This window comes from Daldinia caldariorum (assembly GCF_022478825.1).
Source record: "Daldinia caldariorum strain CBS 122874 unplaced genomic scaffold F4812scaffold_4, whole genome shotgun sequence".
Classification (NCBI taxonomy): domain Eukaryota; kingdom Fungi; phylum Ascomycota; class Sordariomycetes; order Xylariales; family Hypoxylaceae; genus Daldinia; species Daldinia caldariorum.
The window spans coordinates 689,933-709,967 of NW_025953040.1; the positions used below are offsets into that span (position 1 = coordinate 689,933).

Consider the following 20,035-nt stretch of genomic DNA (forward strand, 5'->3'; position numbering starts at 1 on the left):
ATTGTTTCTATAATAACGGGTTTGAGTGACGGTGGTTTGATCTCTTGTTAGAATAGAACTGACATGACAACGGGTGGTTGATTTGAGTGAAAACGGCATCACTAGATAAATAAGTGTTGAGTCCACATTTTAAAGCACAACACTTGCAGTGTTGCTATGAAGCAAAGCTAGGTAAGAAGGTACGATGAGATACATGTAGCTATCAATGGGTCTGAAAGAGGGAAGTCGCAGCCACGTCAAAGTCGGGTCCCTACCCCGTCAAGAACTTTCGGGTACGTACCTTAGGTACTTCCTAACATAATGTGAACTTGCAGGGGTTTGAGAAGGAAGGAACCTTCTTCCTGACGCAACGTCACGTCATTGGTCCGAAATCAAATCCAAAGGACCCATTGTTCAATGCAATTGCATCTGACCAGATTGCACACAACCAATACCTAACACCTAACATAGTACATACCCTAGGTACCGTAGGCCTTCTCCAAATTTCCAATTCATGAATTGAAGCTACGCAACTTTTCAACTTTTCTTCCTCCGAGCTTTTCTTTCCCTTTCCCTTTTAATCCCAACAAACTTTTCCTCTTCCCTTTTTCTTCTTCTTCTTACAGCCTCGGTCAAATCCCTCCCTCCCTCTCTCTCTCTCTTGCGTCTTGCCCAGCATGGTGGCCCTCCATTATTCTGTCCTTGCCGCTTTGGCTCTTCGTGTCGTCTCCGTCTTTGCTGCTGCTGAGGCAGTTGCTGAATCTGTAAGCTAACCAGCTCCCTAATCTACCAATTTTATATATAAAGATACATAGCTTCTAACGACTTCTCATTTCAAGCCTCTTTCCGACAATACCAGTAGCCCTCCTAAGGTCGAGTTACAGGCTGAAGTTGTGGCCACCTTCCCCGAGGCGGACGACATCTTTGGCGTGAAGCTTGTCAACGGCCGTCCAACTAAGGCTGTGATTGATGTGACCAACAATGAAGATGAACCTATCGTGGTTTCCTTTGTGGGCGGCCAGCTCGTCAAAAACAAGCCCTTAACTCCGGAGGAGGACCCCATATCCCATGTCGTGCGCAACTTGACTACCGTCCGCTACGAGGCTACTATCCCGGCTGGCGACAAACAGTCGCTTCCTTACTCCTTCGTGCTGGATATGCTACCACAGGATGTGCGCCTACAACTTATGGCTGTTGTCAGCAATTCGGACAAGCAGGTCTTCCAAGTTGCCGTCTACGACCAGACTGTCAGCATTGTTGAGGCTCCCACTAGCATTTTCGACCCCCAGATGTAAGTTTAATTCTTTAGATCCCTCATTTCCTCTACATCGCACTCGAGCTTTATCTATGAGCAAAATTGCTAATATTGTTACTACAGCATCTTCCTATATGCCTTCCTCAGCGCCGCCTTTGCTGGCACGTGCTACTTCGTCTACAAGACCTACATCGAGGCTCTGTTCCCCCAGACCAAGCGGGCTCCCAGTGCAAAGTCTGGCAAGAAGGGCCGTGCTGCTGCACCCGCTGCTGAGAAGGAACCCCTCTCAGGAGGCGAAAGCTCTGCGACCGGCACAGACAAGGGCTATGATGAGAGCTGGATCCCCTCCGACCACCTTAACCGCCCTACTGCGCGCCGCGGCAAGAGCGGTGCCAGCAACAAGACCAAGTCCAAAGCTTCTGATTAGAAGAAGCTAGCCGCATAGGAAGACCCTCTCACTAAAGCTGTCTACGGCCTGTTGATAGGCATTATGTGGTACGCGTTAGGATAATGGAAAGGGTAGGGTAGGGGGATATTCCATTCGTCGTTACGAGGGTTGGAAAGGAAAAGGGTGTATTAAATTACGGCAAGGGAAAAAAAATCAAAGTTAATAAAAGTAAAGCAAAAAGCATAGTATGTGTATAATGTTCACTTGCCTACCAAAACCCATGTACATGAATCGGACTGGCACGATGAGTTCTGAACCGTCAATTCTAAATGGGAAAGGACATCTATGCCAGACATACTTGAATCCCGCCCTTTCAAAGCATACAAGGTGGCCAGCAGGTGCTTCTTCTCTACATGTCACAACTCCTAAATACTACGCCACCATATACGAGAGTATCTCTAGACCTTGCCCCGAAATGCATTTCTAAAGTCCTATGAGCAAGCTTGACAATGTCAATTGATCCAGGTAGGGATACAGTACATGTTATATTAGTATTCATCATTTATATTTTCAGTAGTTTAGGTACATATACAATCTACCTACGGCCAGAATCATTCATCTGCAAGAAACAGCAAGAATAAACATGAAAAATCATCGCAGACGTCCACTACCGCTTACATACATTAGGTACATACCTACATGTGTAGAGGTACGTTTCTCAAAAGAAACACGGCTTTAATTCGTATAAACATTACGGCTGCTGGCGGTCTCTAATCTATATACCTCTATACAGACACGCCATACCATGCCATGCCACGCCGCGCCCAAGTGTACCTAACCTAACTTAGTAGATCGCTTCGCCAATGTAGCGGAGGGGCTTACTACTGAACTGTCAACAACAACATCAACGTCAACGCTAACAAACACCAAGAAGTGTGTCTGTCCTAGGAAGAAGAATTTACGCACAGTCACCGTGATTCCAAACACACACAAAAAAAGGTGTTATCCAATAATGGCATGAATTCCCTGATTAAAACCCTAAAACCTTATTCGCTCTGGGCTGATTATGTTATGTTATGTTTGTTTGTTTGTTATATGTGCGATGCGGACTCCTTTCCCTACTCGTCATCCACAAGCTTTTTATCGTCCCAGGCCTTCTTCGCCGCCTTGGCCAGCGTGTCCATGTCCCCGCTCATCTCGCACATGCTCCTGAAGTGTCCGTTCTCCTTCTGCAGAAGCTCGTAGGGATGGGCGTATTCCACGACGGCGCCGTGGTCCAGCACCAGCACCTTGTCGTAGTCGACGATGGTGGCGAGGCGATGCGCGATGGTGATGATGGTTGTGTTCAGGTCGCGGATGGTCTCTTGGATCTTGGAGTCTGTAGCGTAGTCGATCGACGCCGTAGCCTCGTCCATCACCAATACCTTCGGATTCTTCAGCATGGCGCGAGCAAGACATAAGAGCTGCCTCTGACCCTGAGACAAATTCGAGCCAGACTCCGCGACTGGGGAAGACAAATCAAGGAATATGTTCTTGTTCGATACATTTGTCGAAGAGGGGCTAATCAAAGCTTGGGATTCTTCAGCTTCTTCGCTCTGTGCCGACGATGGAAGAGCTTCATTTGGTCCAATAAGCTGGACTTTCCTGAGAGCCGTGAAGATTTCTTCGTCAGTGTAAAGATCGAAAGGATCAAGATTTGTCCGGATAGTGCCGGTGAAAAGAGTCGGGTCTTGGGGGACAATCGTAATAGCTCCTCGGAGATCCTGAAGGCCAATCATACTGATATCAATATCGTCGATAAGTATTTTGCCGCTCTCTGCTTCGAGGGCACGGAAAATTGCTAGAGTCAGGGAACTTTTTCCGGCGCCTGTTCTTCCTACGATGCCAACCTTTTCGCGAGGATTGATCTTGAACGTAACATCCTTTAATACCGGGTCAAGCTCCTCACGATATCTTGTAGAATATCGAATAAATTCAACTGCTCCGTGCGCGGGCCAGTTCTGGGGAGGACGGTTCTTTTCGATAACCAGCGGAGCTTCTTGTTCCACGTCGAGATATTCTTTGACACGCTCGACCGAATTCATATTTTGTTCATTCGCGGCGTAGAGTCGTACAAGCCAGAGAATATTCTCAGAGAACCCAATAGCGTAGCTTAGAGATACACCGGCAGAGCCGGCATCGATCTTCCCTAGGCTGAGGATAACGAAAACACCAGCAAAAAATGACACGAGATCACCCAAAAGGTCCGTCCGAATTGCCAGCCATCTGTTAGCAGCCCAAAGGTAAATAAAGGGACGGGACTGCGTGTTGATCCTGGTCAGGTTCTCCCGAATAAATCGGCGTTCATCACCGTAGGCACGAATTGTAGTGACGCCCGAGAGGGTTTCGCCAAACTGCTGAAAGAGAGGGCTCCGGTTCACCGACTCGAGCCTCTTCAGATCCCTGGAAGCTCGAAGATAGAACATACCAACTAGGATATATAGACCAGTAATGAATACACCAGCGACCAAAAACCCGGGAGTGATGGCTGCTATCAATACCACAGTAATCAAGATAGCAACTGCACAAGTCATAACACCGATGGCGACAGGGGCAACCTCTTGGTCGATAGCCTCGAGATCCTTGCTAAACCTGTTCATCAGCTGGCCTAGGGGCGTGACGTCGAAAAACTTAAACTTCGCCCTAGACACCGCAGACATAAGCCTCTTGTGAAGCTTCCAGGATGCGGTGAGCGACCCGAAGAAGAGCCAGATATCGCGGATCAATGCTAGTATTGCGCCCGCAATTCCTATTAATGCGAGTATACCGAGATAGTAGTCAACATTAACTTCTGGTACATCCCCGGACGAATAGCTTGCGGGCGTGATGGAGAAGGATGCATGCTTAACGAAGTTGGTAGCGGTGGAGAAATAAGCAGGTAATGGAAAAGAACCGGAAGAAGGCGGCGGAGACATGCTAGGCTGTATTCCAGACAAGGATACGGTTCCGAGGCTTGCGGTATACTGGTTGGCCCATTCTCTAATCCATAGGTTGGAGGCGACACCGCTAAGCTGTTGGCTACTAAATACCACAACAGCTATGGCCCAGAACCACCAGGTGCCCATTGCTCGGAGATAAAGGCTGATGACTGCCCACTCGACAGCGCCCGTAGCCTTTGTCTCCTGCATAGCGTTTCGTTGAGACTTCTCTTGCCTGGTGTTGGAACTCGCGCTCGCTGCTTCGTTTCCGCTATGGTTAATTAGTGTCTGGTCGCTCTCATCGCCTACGCTTGATGGCACCCTAGAAGGGACACGTGAAGCGTCGGCTGAACCTGGGCGAGACTTATTCCGGATCTCTTCACCAAGCTTCCCGGAAGCGATCACTTCCTCCGCTGGTCCTTGTGCATCCACTCTGCCGTTGTCGAGTAAAACAACATACTCAGACTGGGGCACACATAGAGTTGTATTATGCGTGACGAGGATACAGGTGCGATCCTTCATTAGCTCGCCCTTGATACACTTGGTGAAAATCCATTTCGCGGTATGAGAATCAACAGCGCTTAAACAATCATCCAGCAGGACATGTCGCGAATTCGAATATACAGCGCGAGCCAGGGAAATTCGTTGTTTCTGACCTCCAGAAAGTGTTATACCGTTCTCCCCAACCAAGGTCTCGTCGCCGTTGTCCAGGATTTCAAGGTCTCGTTCCAAAGCGCAGGCTACCAAGACGTCTTTGTACCGCTTCTCGTCGTACGGGGCTGAGAATAGGATGTTCTCCTTGATGTTCGCGTTTACTAGCCAAGCAGTCTGCGCAACGTAAGCACAAGTTTCAGTCAAGCCCGTTGCCGGGTCCGGTCGAACGTCCTCGCGACTGCGGCCACCAGGTAGAAAGACTCTCCCATTCGTTATAGTCATTTCGCCGAGCAGAGCCATGAGCAGTGAGGTCTTCCCTGATCCTGTAGGGCCAGCAACAATGTTGAGCTTGCCAATTCTAAAATTAATATCAAGATCAAGAAGACGGAATGCCCTCGAGCCGTCTGATGCAACTGCGTCCTTGCCACCCCATATGAATGTGGCATTTCGGAAACCAACGACTCTGTTGCCATTCTCGTCAACATTGTCTGGTCCCAGCTGCTTATATTTATCTGTCTCCTCTTCGTTTAGGAACTCGTCGACTCGATCAACTGAAACCTTGGCTTCTTGAACATGAGCAATCATGTCGCCAAGCTGGTCTAGAGGCACTCGAAGGAGCATAAAGAGTGATATCGCGGTAAATGCAATGGAAGGATATAATGGCTTTCGTTCGACTTTCGTATAGACTAAGAATGAGAAGAACGTAATGAGAACCGGTACCGTGTTCCAAATAGCCACAGCAAGGGCCCAGATCATGTAACGGTTTCGCAGGGCTCTCAGTTCGTTGCGCCGCTTCTCATCCACGACGTCACTAAAACGTTTCTCCCACGCAAAGAATTTGATAATCCGAATGTTTTGGAGGATTTCATTAGTAGTGTGTATTCGCTTATCCGTCGCAGCCATAATCTCACGTTGGGTCAAATTGAAGCCTTTGGCTAATAAGATATTGATCGGCAAGAGAAACACCATAACGACAAGACCGGGAATTGCACTCAACCCCATAACTTGGTAAAGAAGGGCAACAGACACAATGAGCTGCGAGGGGGCAGAGGCTAGCAAGAAGTGCAGGTACGAAGTGCACTCGGAGATCTTGAAACTGTCAACTGACATGAGGTTGATGATGGTTCCCAGATTGGCTTGCTCATCTGTATCTTTAGACCCATCCTTCTTAGCAACGTCATCATTCTGAGCATTGGTCTTTTTATCTGCCTTCTTATTTAATCTCAAGAATCGTTTTAGTCGCTCTATTCTGGTCTCCTTAGAACTGCTCGCATCATTACCGCCCAGAACAGTATCTGTGCCGCTTGCCGCCTTGCGCCGGAGTGCCTTGGCGTAGATCTCTCCAATAATGATAGCACGGATTCGGATGCAAATCTTTCGCCCAATCCATAGGGCTTGGTTATCGGCGATGGAACGAACAAGGTCTGACACGGGAAGTAGAATAACGTAAAGCCAAAGAACATTTCTCGGGGCGATCGTTGGCTGTTCCACGTACTCAAGGATAGCTTTGAGAAGGAGAGTCGGGGCAAATGTAAGTATTCCGCCGAGCGTGGCCCAGGCACACTGAAGAATAACTAGACCCTTGAAATACTTGAGCAAATGTAGCGCGAGAGAAGTTGTCTTCTTGACTTGGCGATAGTTGGCAAGGACCATAGCAGCTTTATCACGGGCTAAGAGGTTCCATACGTGTTTAATCTCGAGAGGCTCCTTGTACCCTTGCCACAACATTGAGTCGATCCAAGAAAAAGTTACCAGAGATAGCACGGAAGCCAAAGGTTCGCGCGATGGCTCGAGATTCCCTTCCCACTCCAGGACAACCGTCTTATTACCCTTTCTAGTGTTCAAAGCCATGCCAAACAGCAGAGTTAATAGACTAAACTCAACAATAATTAGGGCCTGTTCAAGTCTGGAGCTGGGATGAATTATGACGGAGCGGAATATGACGAGGGTGAAGAGCCATTGGAATCCGTATATGAAAGCAGTATGATTCCACAGTCGCGGGACTCGCCACTTGGTGTTTCCTAAAAACAACCGGAGCGTCGCGAGAACCAGAACATAAATCCAAGTAACCAAACCCACGATGGCAGCCAATTTCCCATGGCCGGTGAAGGAATTGGTAACAAGAGCGGTAATATTGACAGCCACCAGTCCGCATATTGCGACTTCTTCGATAATCACTACAAGATGCTGAGCGGGCGGAGTATCGGCTTGGACGATAGAGCCTTTGGAAGTAGTCTTGACCAAGGCAAGGCGGCCACCGCCATTTGTGTTGATGGCCAATGCTTCATCGTCATCGGTGCTTAAGGAGTCTTCTTCTTCCGGCGGCACATCGGTATGGACCTGATGGTCAGGTATCTGGTTGTAGCCGTGCGCTCGTTTTAATTTGACATTACGGTAGATGGTCTGTACTAAAAGATGAAGGAGAGAGAGAGAAATTAATATAAGCGGGAAAAGAATCTGTAGATAACTTTTTTTTAAGCCGTTAGTATGCGCAATACACAACCACAACCACAAGCAATCTGAACACAAGCACAGGGAAATACTAACTCGGATTGAAAACATGTTGTGAAGTCATCTACCCGCCATATCGGCCATGTACACGAGGCAAAGCTCATGTTTCCTCTGTCTCCCCGGCCCCACTCAAGAAAGTGGTAAATAACTTTGGATGATATCACCAGATTGATATGGGGATGGATTGTTATCGCCTTCTACTATTAATTGGTTTATGAAGAAGGAGAAGAGGATGGTCGACACAGCTACTCGAAACGATCTGTAACTATGGGACGGGGACTGGCGAACACGGTGTTTGGGGTTTGTCGCGAAGAAGAGGAAAAGGAAGAGGCGAGAAGTCAATGGCTGCATGCGAATCGGGAAACTTTTTAGGGTGAGTGGAGCCGAAGATAGCATAAAAAGGTTTAGAAGGCGCTGTAATTCGGACGGATGATAGAATATAATATACAGGAGCTACCTAGCCTTCGCACTAGAGCTGATGTATCTTTCTCACATGATGGGGCATGGTGGGTCTTTAGATACTCAAACGTAACTTCTATACGCATATAATGCAATATGAATTCAATAAGTAGTTAATGTGTAGAGCTCCCCGAATGTGGAGTATCATAGGTGAATTTATACATAGGTACCTAACTGGAGCGGCATATTCTGTTACATTACCCAGGTACCTTACATACATCCATAGGGCAGGCAGATTTGTACGAGATCCAACTCCGACTGCGCACCTACTGTTTAGACTGGTTTGTTCCTGATAACGAATTCAAGCTAGATTAAGCTTAGTATCTTTAAACTCTCGGGCTAGCACGCGAGCCAGATCCACTATTCCACCTTTAAACACGTACCGAATGCAGTTGTCTCTTCACCGCATAGTCGCTAATATTCGTATTCGTTGCAACCTTCCACTATAAACATATACTATCATATCCGTGTAAGTAGGTTACATACCAAGGTATTCAAGTCCGTTACACCTTTTAATTTTTGTAATATCTAACTTGCTATAGTATTGTACAACTGACCTAGGCGCCGTAAAATGGTGCATCTAAGGTATTGAACTTGAATATTCGTGTAACGTTCGACATGTGTTCAATTCAATGCGGGGAGACGGGTGATCTGTAACTTCTGTAACTTATCTCGATCGATACACAACTTTATAACTGACTACGAGTTTACAATTTGCTTCTTTTTTTTTCTTTTTTTTTCTTTTGTTGGGATGGTAAATTTGGCCTTATGATTCGCTCAGCATTCAAAGATTAAAGGGAATTAGAATAGCAAATAAGGCGCCTTAAAACATGCAGGTACGTAAATCAGTCCGTCTTATATTTGTTTTACCGGTTCCCGTCCAGGAGCTATAAATTTATGCGGGGATAAAAGCTCATCTGAGCAGTTGACACTTACATGCATGCATAAGACGGCAACTAAAATAATGGACAATTCTAATTGGTCCCATGGCCGGAGTATACATAGTACCTATAAGAGGTAGCACCTGCACCTACCTAGGTACTACTACCTAATACGTAACCCAGCTGACCTAACCCAAACCTAACCTGACTTAACCTGATTTAAGGATGTAAGGACATCGTCTATCGAAGCATGCAACAACATAACACTGTTTTTTTTTTAGGAAAAGGCGAGACGTTGCCGATTCAATATTGAAAACTCATCTGCCCTGTTCTATGAAAGTTGAACGGCTCTATGCATATGCATCTCTTTCATAGTGAATTTACTGCAGCAAAAAACCTCCATTATAGGCGAACACGAGCCAATCATACGCAGCTATGGCTTCTGACATGCTTATAACTGACGGATACTCGCTTACCTTTCTATCTACAACTCGTGCCTAGACCGGCTGCAACCTTTGGAGTAGAGTTCTCCCGTGTCATCAGACCCTGCTTTACGCCCGCTTTACGTGATGTCTACGTATATTTCCGATATGGTCGAATAGCGGCTATCGAAGACGAGTCACAGGTTATACCAATATTGACGATCAAGTCTATACTCTATCAATAAGGGCTCGAGTTCTTATCAAACCTGTCCTATAAGTGGCTTGTAATATACCTAGCGTACACAGCAAGCTAATGCAAGTAAGTAAGCAGGCAATCTCGACGATAAACAGGATTATAACATTCGTCGGATTACAAGCAGATGCCAAAGTATCTTAAAGTAAACTCGAACAAGAAGTAAGGGGATACAAGAATCATGTTGTGAGTGTCCAAGGCTTTCTACCCATCAGATTTCTCAACCAATTAGAGTAGGTATTGAAGACTGACTGTTCCAAAAAAAAAAGTCTCTTTTATCCTCTAAGTACGTTCCAACTATGTGACATATATGGATTATTACTTGTTATACCTTATTTGACCTTGCCGCCCAGTACTCAAAGGTCACGGCGCTAGGTTCAATGAACAGAACCAGCCTACATTGACATGCCCGGGATTTCAGTTAACCCTGCGAGGGGGTTAGCTATATTAAGCCCACCAGGGAGGTCAGAAAACTCAGGGGTAGGTAATGTCACTTACATCCATCAATATCCTCTTCGACCATGCGAGGCTTAGTACACTTCATCGCTTCCTCTGAAGACTGTATTTTAAGTTGGTTGCAGATAGCACCGTTGCACCGAGAGTCCATGGCGCGTTGCAGAGAATCATCCTTCCAGCCGAAGACGTAGTCTCCGTGCTGCGAGTATCCATCCCTGCATGCCATCATTAGAACGCCATCTTAAGGTGTGAAACGCAAGTACAAAACTCACTTATCGCTGGTGCTCCATACGAAAGGCTGCGAGCCATCATCAGGCCACAGGTTCTTATCGTTAAAAGGTCGGGTCTAAATAAATATATCGGTTACGTTAGGAATTATGCTTTAGTTCAACCTCAACATCCCGGCCCTCCAAGCCGAGGCTCGGACTTCACGGAAGTCAACCGGAAGAAGGAGAGTAGCACTTACGTCCCACATGACTTCGTACATGACCTGCGGGATCTTCACAGGGTGGCTTGCCGGACAGCTACCTGACGCACCGACACCCACATCGCCGGACCCCGGGCTGGGATAAGCGACGTGGCTCTTATGGTCCGGGCTATCCAAGTTCTTCCCATCCTAGATAGTAATCTATCATTAGCTCTAGATCCCGGATATTGGATTTGAAAAAGGGGGGGGAGAAAAACCCAGCAAGTCGGAAACGTGATGACCGATCTGATCCCCCCCTCGCAGAACCCCTTGGGCAACTCTTGGGTGTCCGGGGCGCCGCAGTTCACGTTGCTGTTGTCCCCCTTTGCCGGCATGCAGCGGTGGCACACCTTGCGCGCGTCGCCGGGGGACCGCAGGGCAGCGTCCCCGATGAGCATGCGGAAGCCGGGCTTGAAAGCTGTGACTTTCTCGCGGGCGTTGGTCGACGGGATGTAGTACACCGTAATACCGCCGTCGGCCCGGAGGCCTTCGCTGACGAACTGCGGCACGCGCTTGTAGGTCCCGTTGCGGGCCTTGAAGAACAGCACGGCGGTCCAGTAGTTGGAGAAGTCCTCCGAGAACGTGCAGCTCGTGCACGTCGAGGACGACGGCAGGTCGTGCGCCACCGGCTCCATCGTCGCGTTGAAGGAGTTGCCGCCCACGATCTGGTGCAGGTGGGGCGACGGGATAGAGCCCGGCGAAACTAATGGGTCCAAGCGGTCGATGACGAGCTGCGAGCAGCTGAAGCGCAACATCTCCAGCATCTGGCCGGAGCCGTGCTCGACGAGGAGCGCGAGGGCGAGGGTCTTCCACTGCATCTTGGGCGAGATGACTTTTTACCGTCTAGGAAAATCGAAGCTACCTAACCTAACCTTAGGTGGGTAGAAGTAAAAAGGCACCGGCATTTTGTGCGGTAGCATGGGCAACAACTACTAGATATATGGCCCTGCTACTACCTCTTCTATGTGCCGCTGCGTGCTATCCTGGCTGTTTAATCTCGAATTGCTTCTATATTAATAGACTTTAGGCGGTGGCGGATGCTACGGTGCCCCGCGAATCACATTCAACTTTCCGGTCTTGGGCTCCTCAACACCCCTATCTTACCAATTATAGTCCATTAATATTGAGCTTTCTTACACGTCTGCATATGCTGTAAGTAGTTCGGGATGTTGTGTGCGGCTGGATCGGCAATTCCAAATCAAGCAGCATGCCCAGGTGCTAGTATATGCCCATAGTAAACTGGTCGTCTTCGAACCATATCGTATCGTTAAATAGTACCTAGTTGTCGTAAATATGGACTATCAGCCCAGGAGTATTAGCCAGATATTGGATGGGTGAGTTGACCTCGGTTGTGCCTGGAAACGAGGACATATTATGGTATGTGAAGCTGCAGTGGTAACCATAATGACCTTATCGTGAAAGATATCCGGTAACCCGAATCTCAGAAGGCTTGATTAGGTACTTGGCTAATCCATAATGTAGAGGTTCATGCTTAATGTTTACGAAGAGTTAAAATACCTTATGGAACTTGAAGGAATCTGATAAGCTAGGTAGGTACCTAACTGCTACTTGTACCTATTTGGCAAATTATCTTGCTCAGTGACCCATGAAATACTTAGTGGAATAGGTATTCAGTTACTTTCTATAGACTATGCTGTATACTGCAACTACATAGTCGGCATTTGTGTGTATAGGGGGTACCTATACATGATTTGAAATTACTTGGCGTTAACTTCGAAAACCAGGTCAAAAGATTTACACATGGTACTTTTCATGAATAATATTGTTACGTAAGCTAATACACTCTTCGCCATGAGGTTTTTTTATTAGAAAAAAAACCCTGACGAGAATGACCGAAGACCGCCATTAATGCATTTTCCAAGCACCGCCGCCCTCGTGGAAATCCTCATAACTTTTTGTTATCCCTTGGTATTACATGCAGCGCTAAAGAATAGCATTTCTGACCTTGTGCCGTCATAACGGTCAATTAGAAGGTTAGAAGGGGGTTAATCATAAAACTTATCCCATGATCATCCCTTTCATTCCTGCGAGATCACCCTCTTTTGCGGCGATTTCGAAGTAACCATAAATGATCCTATAGGGGAATGAATTAGTAAAGAAACTAGGCGTAAAAATGTAGGCGAAACTTACGTAACGGCAAGAAGAGTACCGGTTCCGGAGCCGAGAGCACCCATGAGATCGCTGGCAACGGAGAGCGCACCAATGCAAGCGCCACCGAAAGCAGCAGCGGTAGGGATGATGCGCTTAAGCTCCTTGTACATGCTCTGGTCGCGGTGACCAGCCATAACAAGTCCTTGGTCCTTCAACTGCTTGGCAACGTCACGAGGGCTGGAACCAGACACCTCAATCCAGGTCTTCGAGAAGATAGCACAGGCGCTAAGCATATACGTAATGTACACGACGGTGTGAATAGGGTCCAAGATGGCGTCGCGGAAGTTGAGAGGAGGGGACATGTAGTAGACAAGACCCGAAACAGCAGAGAGCTGAGCAGATCCTTCCCTTGCTTCCCAGACACCAAACATGCGGACGAGGAGGTTCTCGGAGAAGCGGGAGTACAGCATTTGGCTAATGAGGAAGATGTTGGAAGAAAGGGCGGACTGCAACATAATGGGCATGTTGGAGGTGTAGAACAGGCGAACCGGGTAAGAACCACGGGCGCCTCGCTGGCGGGAAGACTTGACAGGGATCTCGACACGGAAGCCTTGAAGGTAGATGACGGCGGCGAAGACGGCCAGGGTAGCAAGAAGATTCATGATGTTGGGGAGGTTCTGGCGGTAGAAAGCCTCTTGCAGAGCACGCTGCTTGTTGGGCCACGTCATCAACAAGTGGAAGAGAGCAATAACAGCACCCTCAAACTCGGGACCACGACCAGTGTTGATCGAAGTGGGGGAGAAAGCTTTCCACATGATCGACTCGCAGATGTTGGTAGCGATGAACAGAGAGATACCGCTGCCGAGACCGTAGCCCTTCTGTAGAAGTTCGTCGAGAAGGATGACAATCATACCAGCGACGACAAGCTGAAGAATTAGGAGGAAGACGATACCAGCGCCTAGATCAGAAGGAGGGCCGTAAAGACCAGTGAAGACGTAGACAGTGGCGGTACCGGCGGAGAGGATGAAAGCAAAGAGCTTCTGGGCGGTCTGGTAGAGCTCGCGATCGGACTTGAGGTCAAGGTTGACGTCAATCATGTGGGTACCAGCGAGGAGCTGGAAGACCATGCCAGAGGAGATAATTGGCGTAATACCCAATTCCATAAGTGTTCCTCGATTACTCGCCATCATCATTCGCAACCAGTATAGAGGATCAGAGGTATCGGACGAGACGATACCGTAAAGAGGCATTTGGCTCATGACCAAGAAGATCAGCAGCGTGAGACCTGTCCACATCAACTTTTGGTTGAAGGGAACTTTGGTCTCGGGCTGCTGAACCTCGGGCAAGAATGCCACGAAGGGCTTAACGAGATCAAGAAACCGCACTGAAGGAGACGAGGTTAGCCATTTTTTCTTGTTTTTCTTTTCTGGAGAGTCAATGGCAACAATTGAGTCGCGTGTCAAGGTTCAAGTAGCGAGGAATGGGACGAGATGGGATGGGAGCTAGGACGACGCAACGATGCAATGCCGAGGACACGATAGTAAATATATAATAGCAATAGCTATCATAACTATTGGGTAAGGCCACTTACAACTGCTCATCGTGATATAAGTTAAAAAGTAGAGGTAAAATAAAGGAGAAGGTAAGAAAAGGAAAGTAGATTGAGCGACGAAAGGCCCTCTTATTAGGCGTAGAGGTTGTCGCGATGATTTCTCTCCAAGTTGAAAGAGAGGAAGGATTCAAGACGCTGGGTAAAAGATCTGGCTTCAAAAAATTCCCCAAATTGAACGATGTGTCCATTATGCTATAGGTGGATCCCTCAACCCAACTAAGCAATAGCTGGAAAGCACGTGACCAAGACACTTTAGTTTCAAGGTTGCTTTCATTACACTCTAGGTACCAACCTAATCTGTGACAATGAGGTAAGCAAATGTTCCATGCAGCCATGCCGGCCATACTAAACGTGAGAATGGGACCCTTAAACTTGCATCTAAATTAGGAGCAATGAATTTTTATGGAACATTCCAGGTATGCATACATATATTATGTACCTAGGTACCTAACCTCAGTCTTGCCATGAAGCCACAAGCCAGAAATAAATGTGGCTGTTGAATTTTCTTTCAAAATCAATTGAAGGAGGTATGTACATGTACCTTCTTCCGGGCGAAGACAAAATATTCAAATTACCAAATTATTTAACATGTACCTAACTTTCATTTTTTTCCAAATGCACGCACTCGCGGTCCATGATATCCTTATCGCGAAAGCTCACTCATCTCCTTAGCAGAAATGTTCGGAGAATGGCTACTACAATTCCAAAAGAGCCCCTCGTGGCTATCGTGGGCACAACTGGCACAGGAAAATCAGATGTATATTCTTCGAGTCTCTCTCTTTCGTGGACTTTTTAAAACTAATATCATATATAGCTCGCGATAGACTTGGCACTCAAATTCAATGGCGAAGTTATCAATGCCGATGCTATGCAGATGTATAAAGGCCTGCCAATTATCACAAACCAGCTTACCCTGGAAGAGCAAAAAGGTGTTCCGCACCATTTACTAGGAATTATTGACCCTAATGAGGCAAGTTGGAATGTTGATGTATTTGCGCGCGAGGCGACTAGGCTCATTCACGATATTCGGAGCAGAGGGAAGCTGCCTATTGTAGTAGGCGGCACGCATTATTACATTCATGCCTTACTATTCGACGACAAATTGATTAGCTTGAAAGGTGCCAACGACGATGTTCTGAAACATCGACCCGCACAGGAAAATGCAGTCCATTTTCCAATCTTGGACGGGCCTACCGATGTAATGCTCAAACGCCTTCGAGAGGTAGACCCAGAATTGGCGGACCGGTGGCACCCGGATGATCGCCGCAAGATTAGGCGTTCTCTCGAAATATTCCTAACTACGGGAAAACGCGCGTCGGATATCTATAGCGAGCAGAAGCGAGCAAAGGAATTATCCAAACAAACGAGTGGTCCTTGGCAGTCCTTGATTTTCTGGGTATATACCGAGCCAGAAGGCTTAAAGGAACGTCTTAACAAGAGAGTAGATAAGATGTACAAAAGCGGGTTGATGGACGAGGTAAGACTTTTGCACGAAAGCCGGCGAGCACGGACCGGGCGGGGCGAAAATGTAGATCTTACCCGGGGAATATGGCAGTCCATAGGATACAAGCAAATGGAGTTATTTCTCGAGGCCGAGCGAAATCATGAGAGCCCTGATGAGAAGGATAAGCTAAAAGTAGCCGGACTGGAAGATATCAAAACTGCGACAAGGCAATACGCAAAATACCAGTTACGATGGCTCCGACAAAAAACCATTCCAGCATTGAAAGAGCACGAGGCAACGGACTATCTGTTTCTATTAGACAGTTCCAACCCTGATAATTTTTCGACGGCCGTTCTTGAACCAGCTTCGCAAATTTGTCAAGGGTATCTAAACGGCGACGCTTTAGCGAAGCCAACCGAAGTATCAGATACGGCACGCGAAGTTTTGACGGCGTACGATGAAGATAACTCGGCACCAAAAGCTCCACTTAAGGTCAGGACTTGCGAGTTGTGTAATGTCTCTCTCCAGTCGGAAGAGCAGTGGCAAAAACATATTAAAGGGCGAAGGCATTATCGTGCTCTTCGAGGTAAAAAGATGACTGCACTTGTGCCTGTTGATTCTGACACGGGAGTGAAAGATAGATTATAACAGGTACCCAGATAGTTGGTTGAACAATCTCTATTACTTTGTGGAGGTGTCTTTTCCGATTACTTTCAAGATGAATATAAATAAATCTACGGCTCCTGTAAAGGATCTCCTTTTCCCCTTTTCCCCTTTCAATTCGGCATATGTCATCCTTCATCTTATCAAGTACCTACCTACGAACCCGGGGTTTATCCGGTGCTAGACCTGCGTTACCTCCTGCCTATTGCGTTTGATACCTAAGCCACAACTTAATCGATTCGACTTGTTTGATTGGGTCTGAGGTCATTTCCATCCGGGCGGGTTGGAAGAACAAGACCTCGGTTAATTGGTCCGTGCGTTTTGGTGTAGAACTTTGCCGCACCTAAGGGCAGTAGTTTCTTCTAGTGCACCTTAGGCCTCTTAGGTACCTTAGGTACAATACTTTTAGGTACATGTAACATCCTCCCATATATTAACTTAACTTATCTTACCCGTTTTTTTTCCTTGATGATATCTCAAGTGAGCAAGTTTCCCTTTTGGTTATATCTCACCCTTAGCTCATAGTCAGCCATACACTTCATAACCAATATGCTACGGCGTTTACTAAATTCTAAAGGTTTCCAAATACGTTCTGGAGGGACCAGTTCAAGTCCTGGTACTTGCCAGGCCATTGCAAATAGAGTAAACGAACGCTCTATTTCACTAAGCTGTAAACATCAGGTTGGATTCCAGGTGACGACATCTCAGTCTCGTCAATGCAGCACGGCAGCGAGAGGCTATATTCCATCGCCTAGGAGTCGACCTTCATCATGCCGAACTCGGATTGGGCTTAAAAGAGGGTTTGCAAGTCAAGCAACGCCGCACGAAAATCCTTGGATTAAGATGAAGGATGAGAGCACAATACAATTTGGCGACCCAGACAAGATACCACTAATTTTGGATCGACACTGGCTACGCGACTCCTGCCAGTGTAATTTATGTGTGAACCCAGACTCTGGACAAAAAAACTTCAGCACTTGCGATGTCCCAACCTATCTTCCCATAAAGGAGATTCACCCGACCGAAGAAGGCGGGCTTGATGTCGTTTGGGAAATGGATTTCCTATCATCAGGCGACCATGTATCCCACTACACGGCTGCTCAAGTTAACTCCACACAACCTGAATATGCGCTACCCGGAATGACATTATGGGACACTCGTAGGTTTGAGAAGGACCGCCTCGTTATTGACTATAAGGACTGGATGGCAGGTGAGCGTGGGTTTCTCTCTGGATTACATCGACTTCATACCCATGGACTAATCTTCATACGCAACGTACCATCGTCCGAGGAGTCCGTCATATCTATCGCCACCAAGTTTGGGAACCTACAAGAAACATTCTACGGAAGGACTTGGGATGTACGCTCTAAGCCCCGCGCAGAAAACGTGGCGTATACAAATGAATTTCTCGGACTGCATCAAGACCTGATGTACATGAAAGACCCGCCTCGTTTGCAACTTCTGCACTGCCTCGAGAACACGTGCGAGGGCGGCGAGTCCATGTTCAGCGACGGCTCTCGGGCAGCCCATTTAATGGAACTTGGGCCGCGCAAGCAGTTTGAACATCTGTGCAATAGAAATATCAAATACCAGTACAAAAAGAACGGGCACCATTACCAGCAATCGCGACCCGTTATCGAACAGTCAAGGGGCCAGCTCCTTGTGTCCTGGTCCCCGCCATTCCAAGCTAGCAACCAGCGCATAGCCAAGACTAGACCGGGCCACGAAAATTACCGCAAATGGCTCCAGGCGGCGACCGTGTTTCGGCATCTCCTAGAAGATAAGCAATGGATGTATCAGCACAGGATGGAGCCTGGCGAGTGCGTCATCTTTGATAACCAACGCGTTCTCCATGGCCGGAGACAGTTCGACACTTCGTCAGGGAGCAGATGGCTGAAAGGAGCGTACATCGGAGATGAGGTGTTCCGAAGCAAGCTGGTCAACTTAAATAAGGAGTTGTTAGCGTTAGGTGTAGGAAACGAGCTTGCCTTTTTATACCAGGCTTCTCTCATCAACTATACGTATAAGATTTGGAACCAAGATGAGACGCTGAACCGGATGAAGCAGCTTGGAGCTGACACGGCAATGAGAGGTTATACTGATGAGAATGGCTTTACGATCTGGTACTCGTAAGCCTATGTAGATGACTACGTCAGATACCTATAGATAGTAAGAATTGTTAGATTAGCATTAAGTTAGCAAAATAATCATCACTTATATCCCGCTATTCAATGTTCTCGACACCATAAGTGGCTGCTCGTATTTCTTTTTTCAACGCTTGTTACTAGCTATTGTATACAGGAAGTAGCAGCTCTCATAAACCTAAACGTACCCAGTCCACCTAGTCAAAGAAATTACATGCTGTACACCCTGGACCGTCAATTTCGCTGGTAAGGAGGCGGAGGGAGGGGTTCTTCGTCATGTCCATCGTACTTGTAGAATAATCAACCTACAGCAAAGCTAATGAAGCCAATAGGGAACAGGATAATAAAAGCCTGAGATGAATGTTTATCCCCTTCATTACCTCATAGGGGGAGTTATAAGAGCTACTTATCTCTTTGTACGAAGCAATCCTTGATATATATCATACCTAATATGGATTCTGGACACAATACCTCAGGCAGGAAGGTGCCTACATACCTATTACCTAGTAGTGCTTTAATAGGGGTTACCTTTTACGTTTTTACGAGGGCGTCGGCTCACTACAATTATTAGGTACCTTTAATGTGCGCCTCACAGGTATACGTGGTGAAAAGAAAGCAGTGGGATGTAAGTAATACTGTATCAATTGAGGACTAATGAGATAAATCTGTGGCCTCATAGGGGAAATCAAGTCCAACCCAACGGAGACATGATACCTGTGTCGAACTCCCATCTCAACTACTTTTTCGCATTTTCCTCACTTTCCTCCCTTTCCTTAAGATAAGCATACGTGGCCTCTACCTCCTCAATTTCCTCCTCAAGCTTTTCGCGCGTTTCTGTTTGTTCTGCTAGTCGCCCCTCCGCTTCTTTCCCTTCACTAGCCGGTAGCAAGGCATGCGCGTCTCGATCTTCGTCCTCTAGCTCTTTCAGTCACGCAAGCTGGATTCTTAGACTATCCAGCAAGTCCTTGATTCGCTTAAAGCCATCCATGAGGCCGGTTTCGCAAGGGAAACAGCAAAAATGCTGATGGCTTGATTTGGTAGCCTGGACTGTATTTGAGAGAGCTTCAAAGCCGAAGTCTCAGAGATTGATCAGTAGTAGAGGCGATAACCTGGTGTATATAGTTATTACGGACTGGCAGATTCTGAGTTGTGGTAAAGCTTGCTTACTTGGTGCTGGAGAACAAAATATTTTCAACCTCCATGGAGGCGGGGGAGCTTGTTTAAATAAGAAGAGAGATTTGCGCCTGTACTTCGTGATTCAGAGTTGCCCACGTCTACAGCTTGGAATTCATCCAAGGGTTACTCAGGTGATGTATCGTATTAATTACACCCTATTACTCCTTAACAGAGCAATGCGTTCATCACATATTACTACTGGC

General features: G+C 47.1%; 6 protein-coding genes across 6 annotated transcripts; 3 read left to right on the forward strand and 3 right to left on the reverse strand.

Annotated features, from left to right (window-relative positions):
• Positions 1-438: 438 nt before the first annotated feature.
• F4812DRAFT_420374 (uncharacterized protein) lies at positions 439-2,177 on the forward strand. Its single transcript, XM_047933439.1, has 3 exons — positions 439-743; positions 819-1,270; positions 1,358-2,177. Exons 1-3 carry the CDS (start codon positions 657-659, stop codon positions 1,659-1,661), a joined length of 843 nt encoding a protein of 280 aa, XP_047792110.1. The 5' UTR covers positions 439-656; the 3' UTR covers positions 1,662-2,177.
• Positions 2,178-8,311, reverse strand: F4812DRAFT_420377 (P-loop containing nucleoside triphosphate hydrolase protein). Its single transcript, XM_047933440.1, has 3 exons — positions 7,781-8,311; positions 2,589-7,700; positions 2,178-2,503 (listed from the first exon to the last, which is right to left on the reverse strand). Exons 1-2 carry the CDS (start codon positions 7,846-7,848, stop codon positions 2,741-2,743), a joined length of 5,028 nt encoding a protein of 1,675 aa, XP_047792111.1. The 5' UTR covers positions 7,849-8,311; the 3' UTR covers positions 2,178-2,503; positions 2,589-2,740.
• Positions 8,312-10,154: 1,843 nt separating this feature from the next.
• On the reverse strand, positions 10,155-11,499 carry F4812DRAFT_450236 (uncharacterized protein; the record flags this gene model as incomplete). Its single annotated transcript, XM_047936069.1, has 5 exons — positions 10,155-10,186; positions 10,258-10,430; positions 10,488-10,561; positions 10,682-10,831; positions 10,900-11,499. The coding sequence occupies 5 exons, from the start codon at positions 11,497-11,499 to the stop codon at positions 10,155-10,157; spliced, it is 1,029 nt and encodes a 342-aa protein (XP_047792112.1).
• A 746-nt stretch (positions 11,500-12,245) lies between these two features.
• On the reverse strand, positions 12,246-14,643 carry F4812DRAFT_420388 (SecY subunit domain-containing protein). Its single transcript, XM_047933441.1, has 3 exons — positions 14,385-14,643; positions 12,833-14,177; positions 12,246-12,776 (listed from the first exon to the last, which is right to left on the reverse strand). Exons 1-3 carry the CDS (start codon positions 14,392-14,394, stop codon positions 12,701-12,703), a joined length of 1,431 nt encoding a protein of 476 aa, XP_047792113.1. The 5' UTR covers positions 14,395-14,643; the 3' UTR covers positions 12,246-12,700.
• A 450-nt stretch (positions 14,644-15,093) lies between these two features.
• Positions 15,094-16,497, forward strand: F4812DRAFT_450237 (putative tRNA isopentenyltransferase; the record flags this gene model as incomplete). Its single annotated transcript, XM_047936070.1, has 2 exons — positions 15,094-15,162; positions 15,220-16,497. The coding sequence occupies 2 exons, from the start codon at positions 15,094-15,096 to the stop codon at positions 16,495-16,497; spliced, it is 1,347 nt and encodes a 448-aa protein (XP_047792114.1).
• A 428-nt stretch (positions 16,498-16,925) lies between these two features.
• On the forward strand, positions 16,926-18,739 carry F4812DRAFT_420391 (Clavaminate synthase-like protein). Its single transcript, XM_047933443.1, has one exon. The coding sequence runs from the start codon at positions 17,062-17,064 to the stop codon at positions 18,643-18,645; it is 1,584 nt and encodes a 527-aa protein (XP_047792115.1). The 5' UTR covers positions 16,926-17,061; the 3' UTR covers positions 18,646-18,739.
• The last annotated feature ends 1,296 nt before the right edge of the window (positions 18,740-20,035 follow it).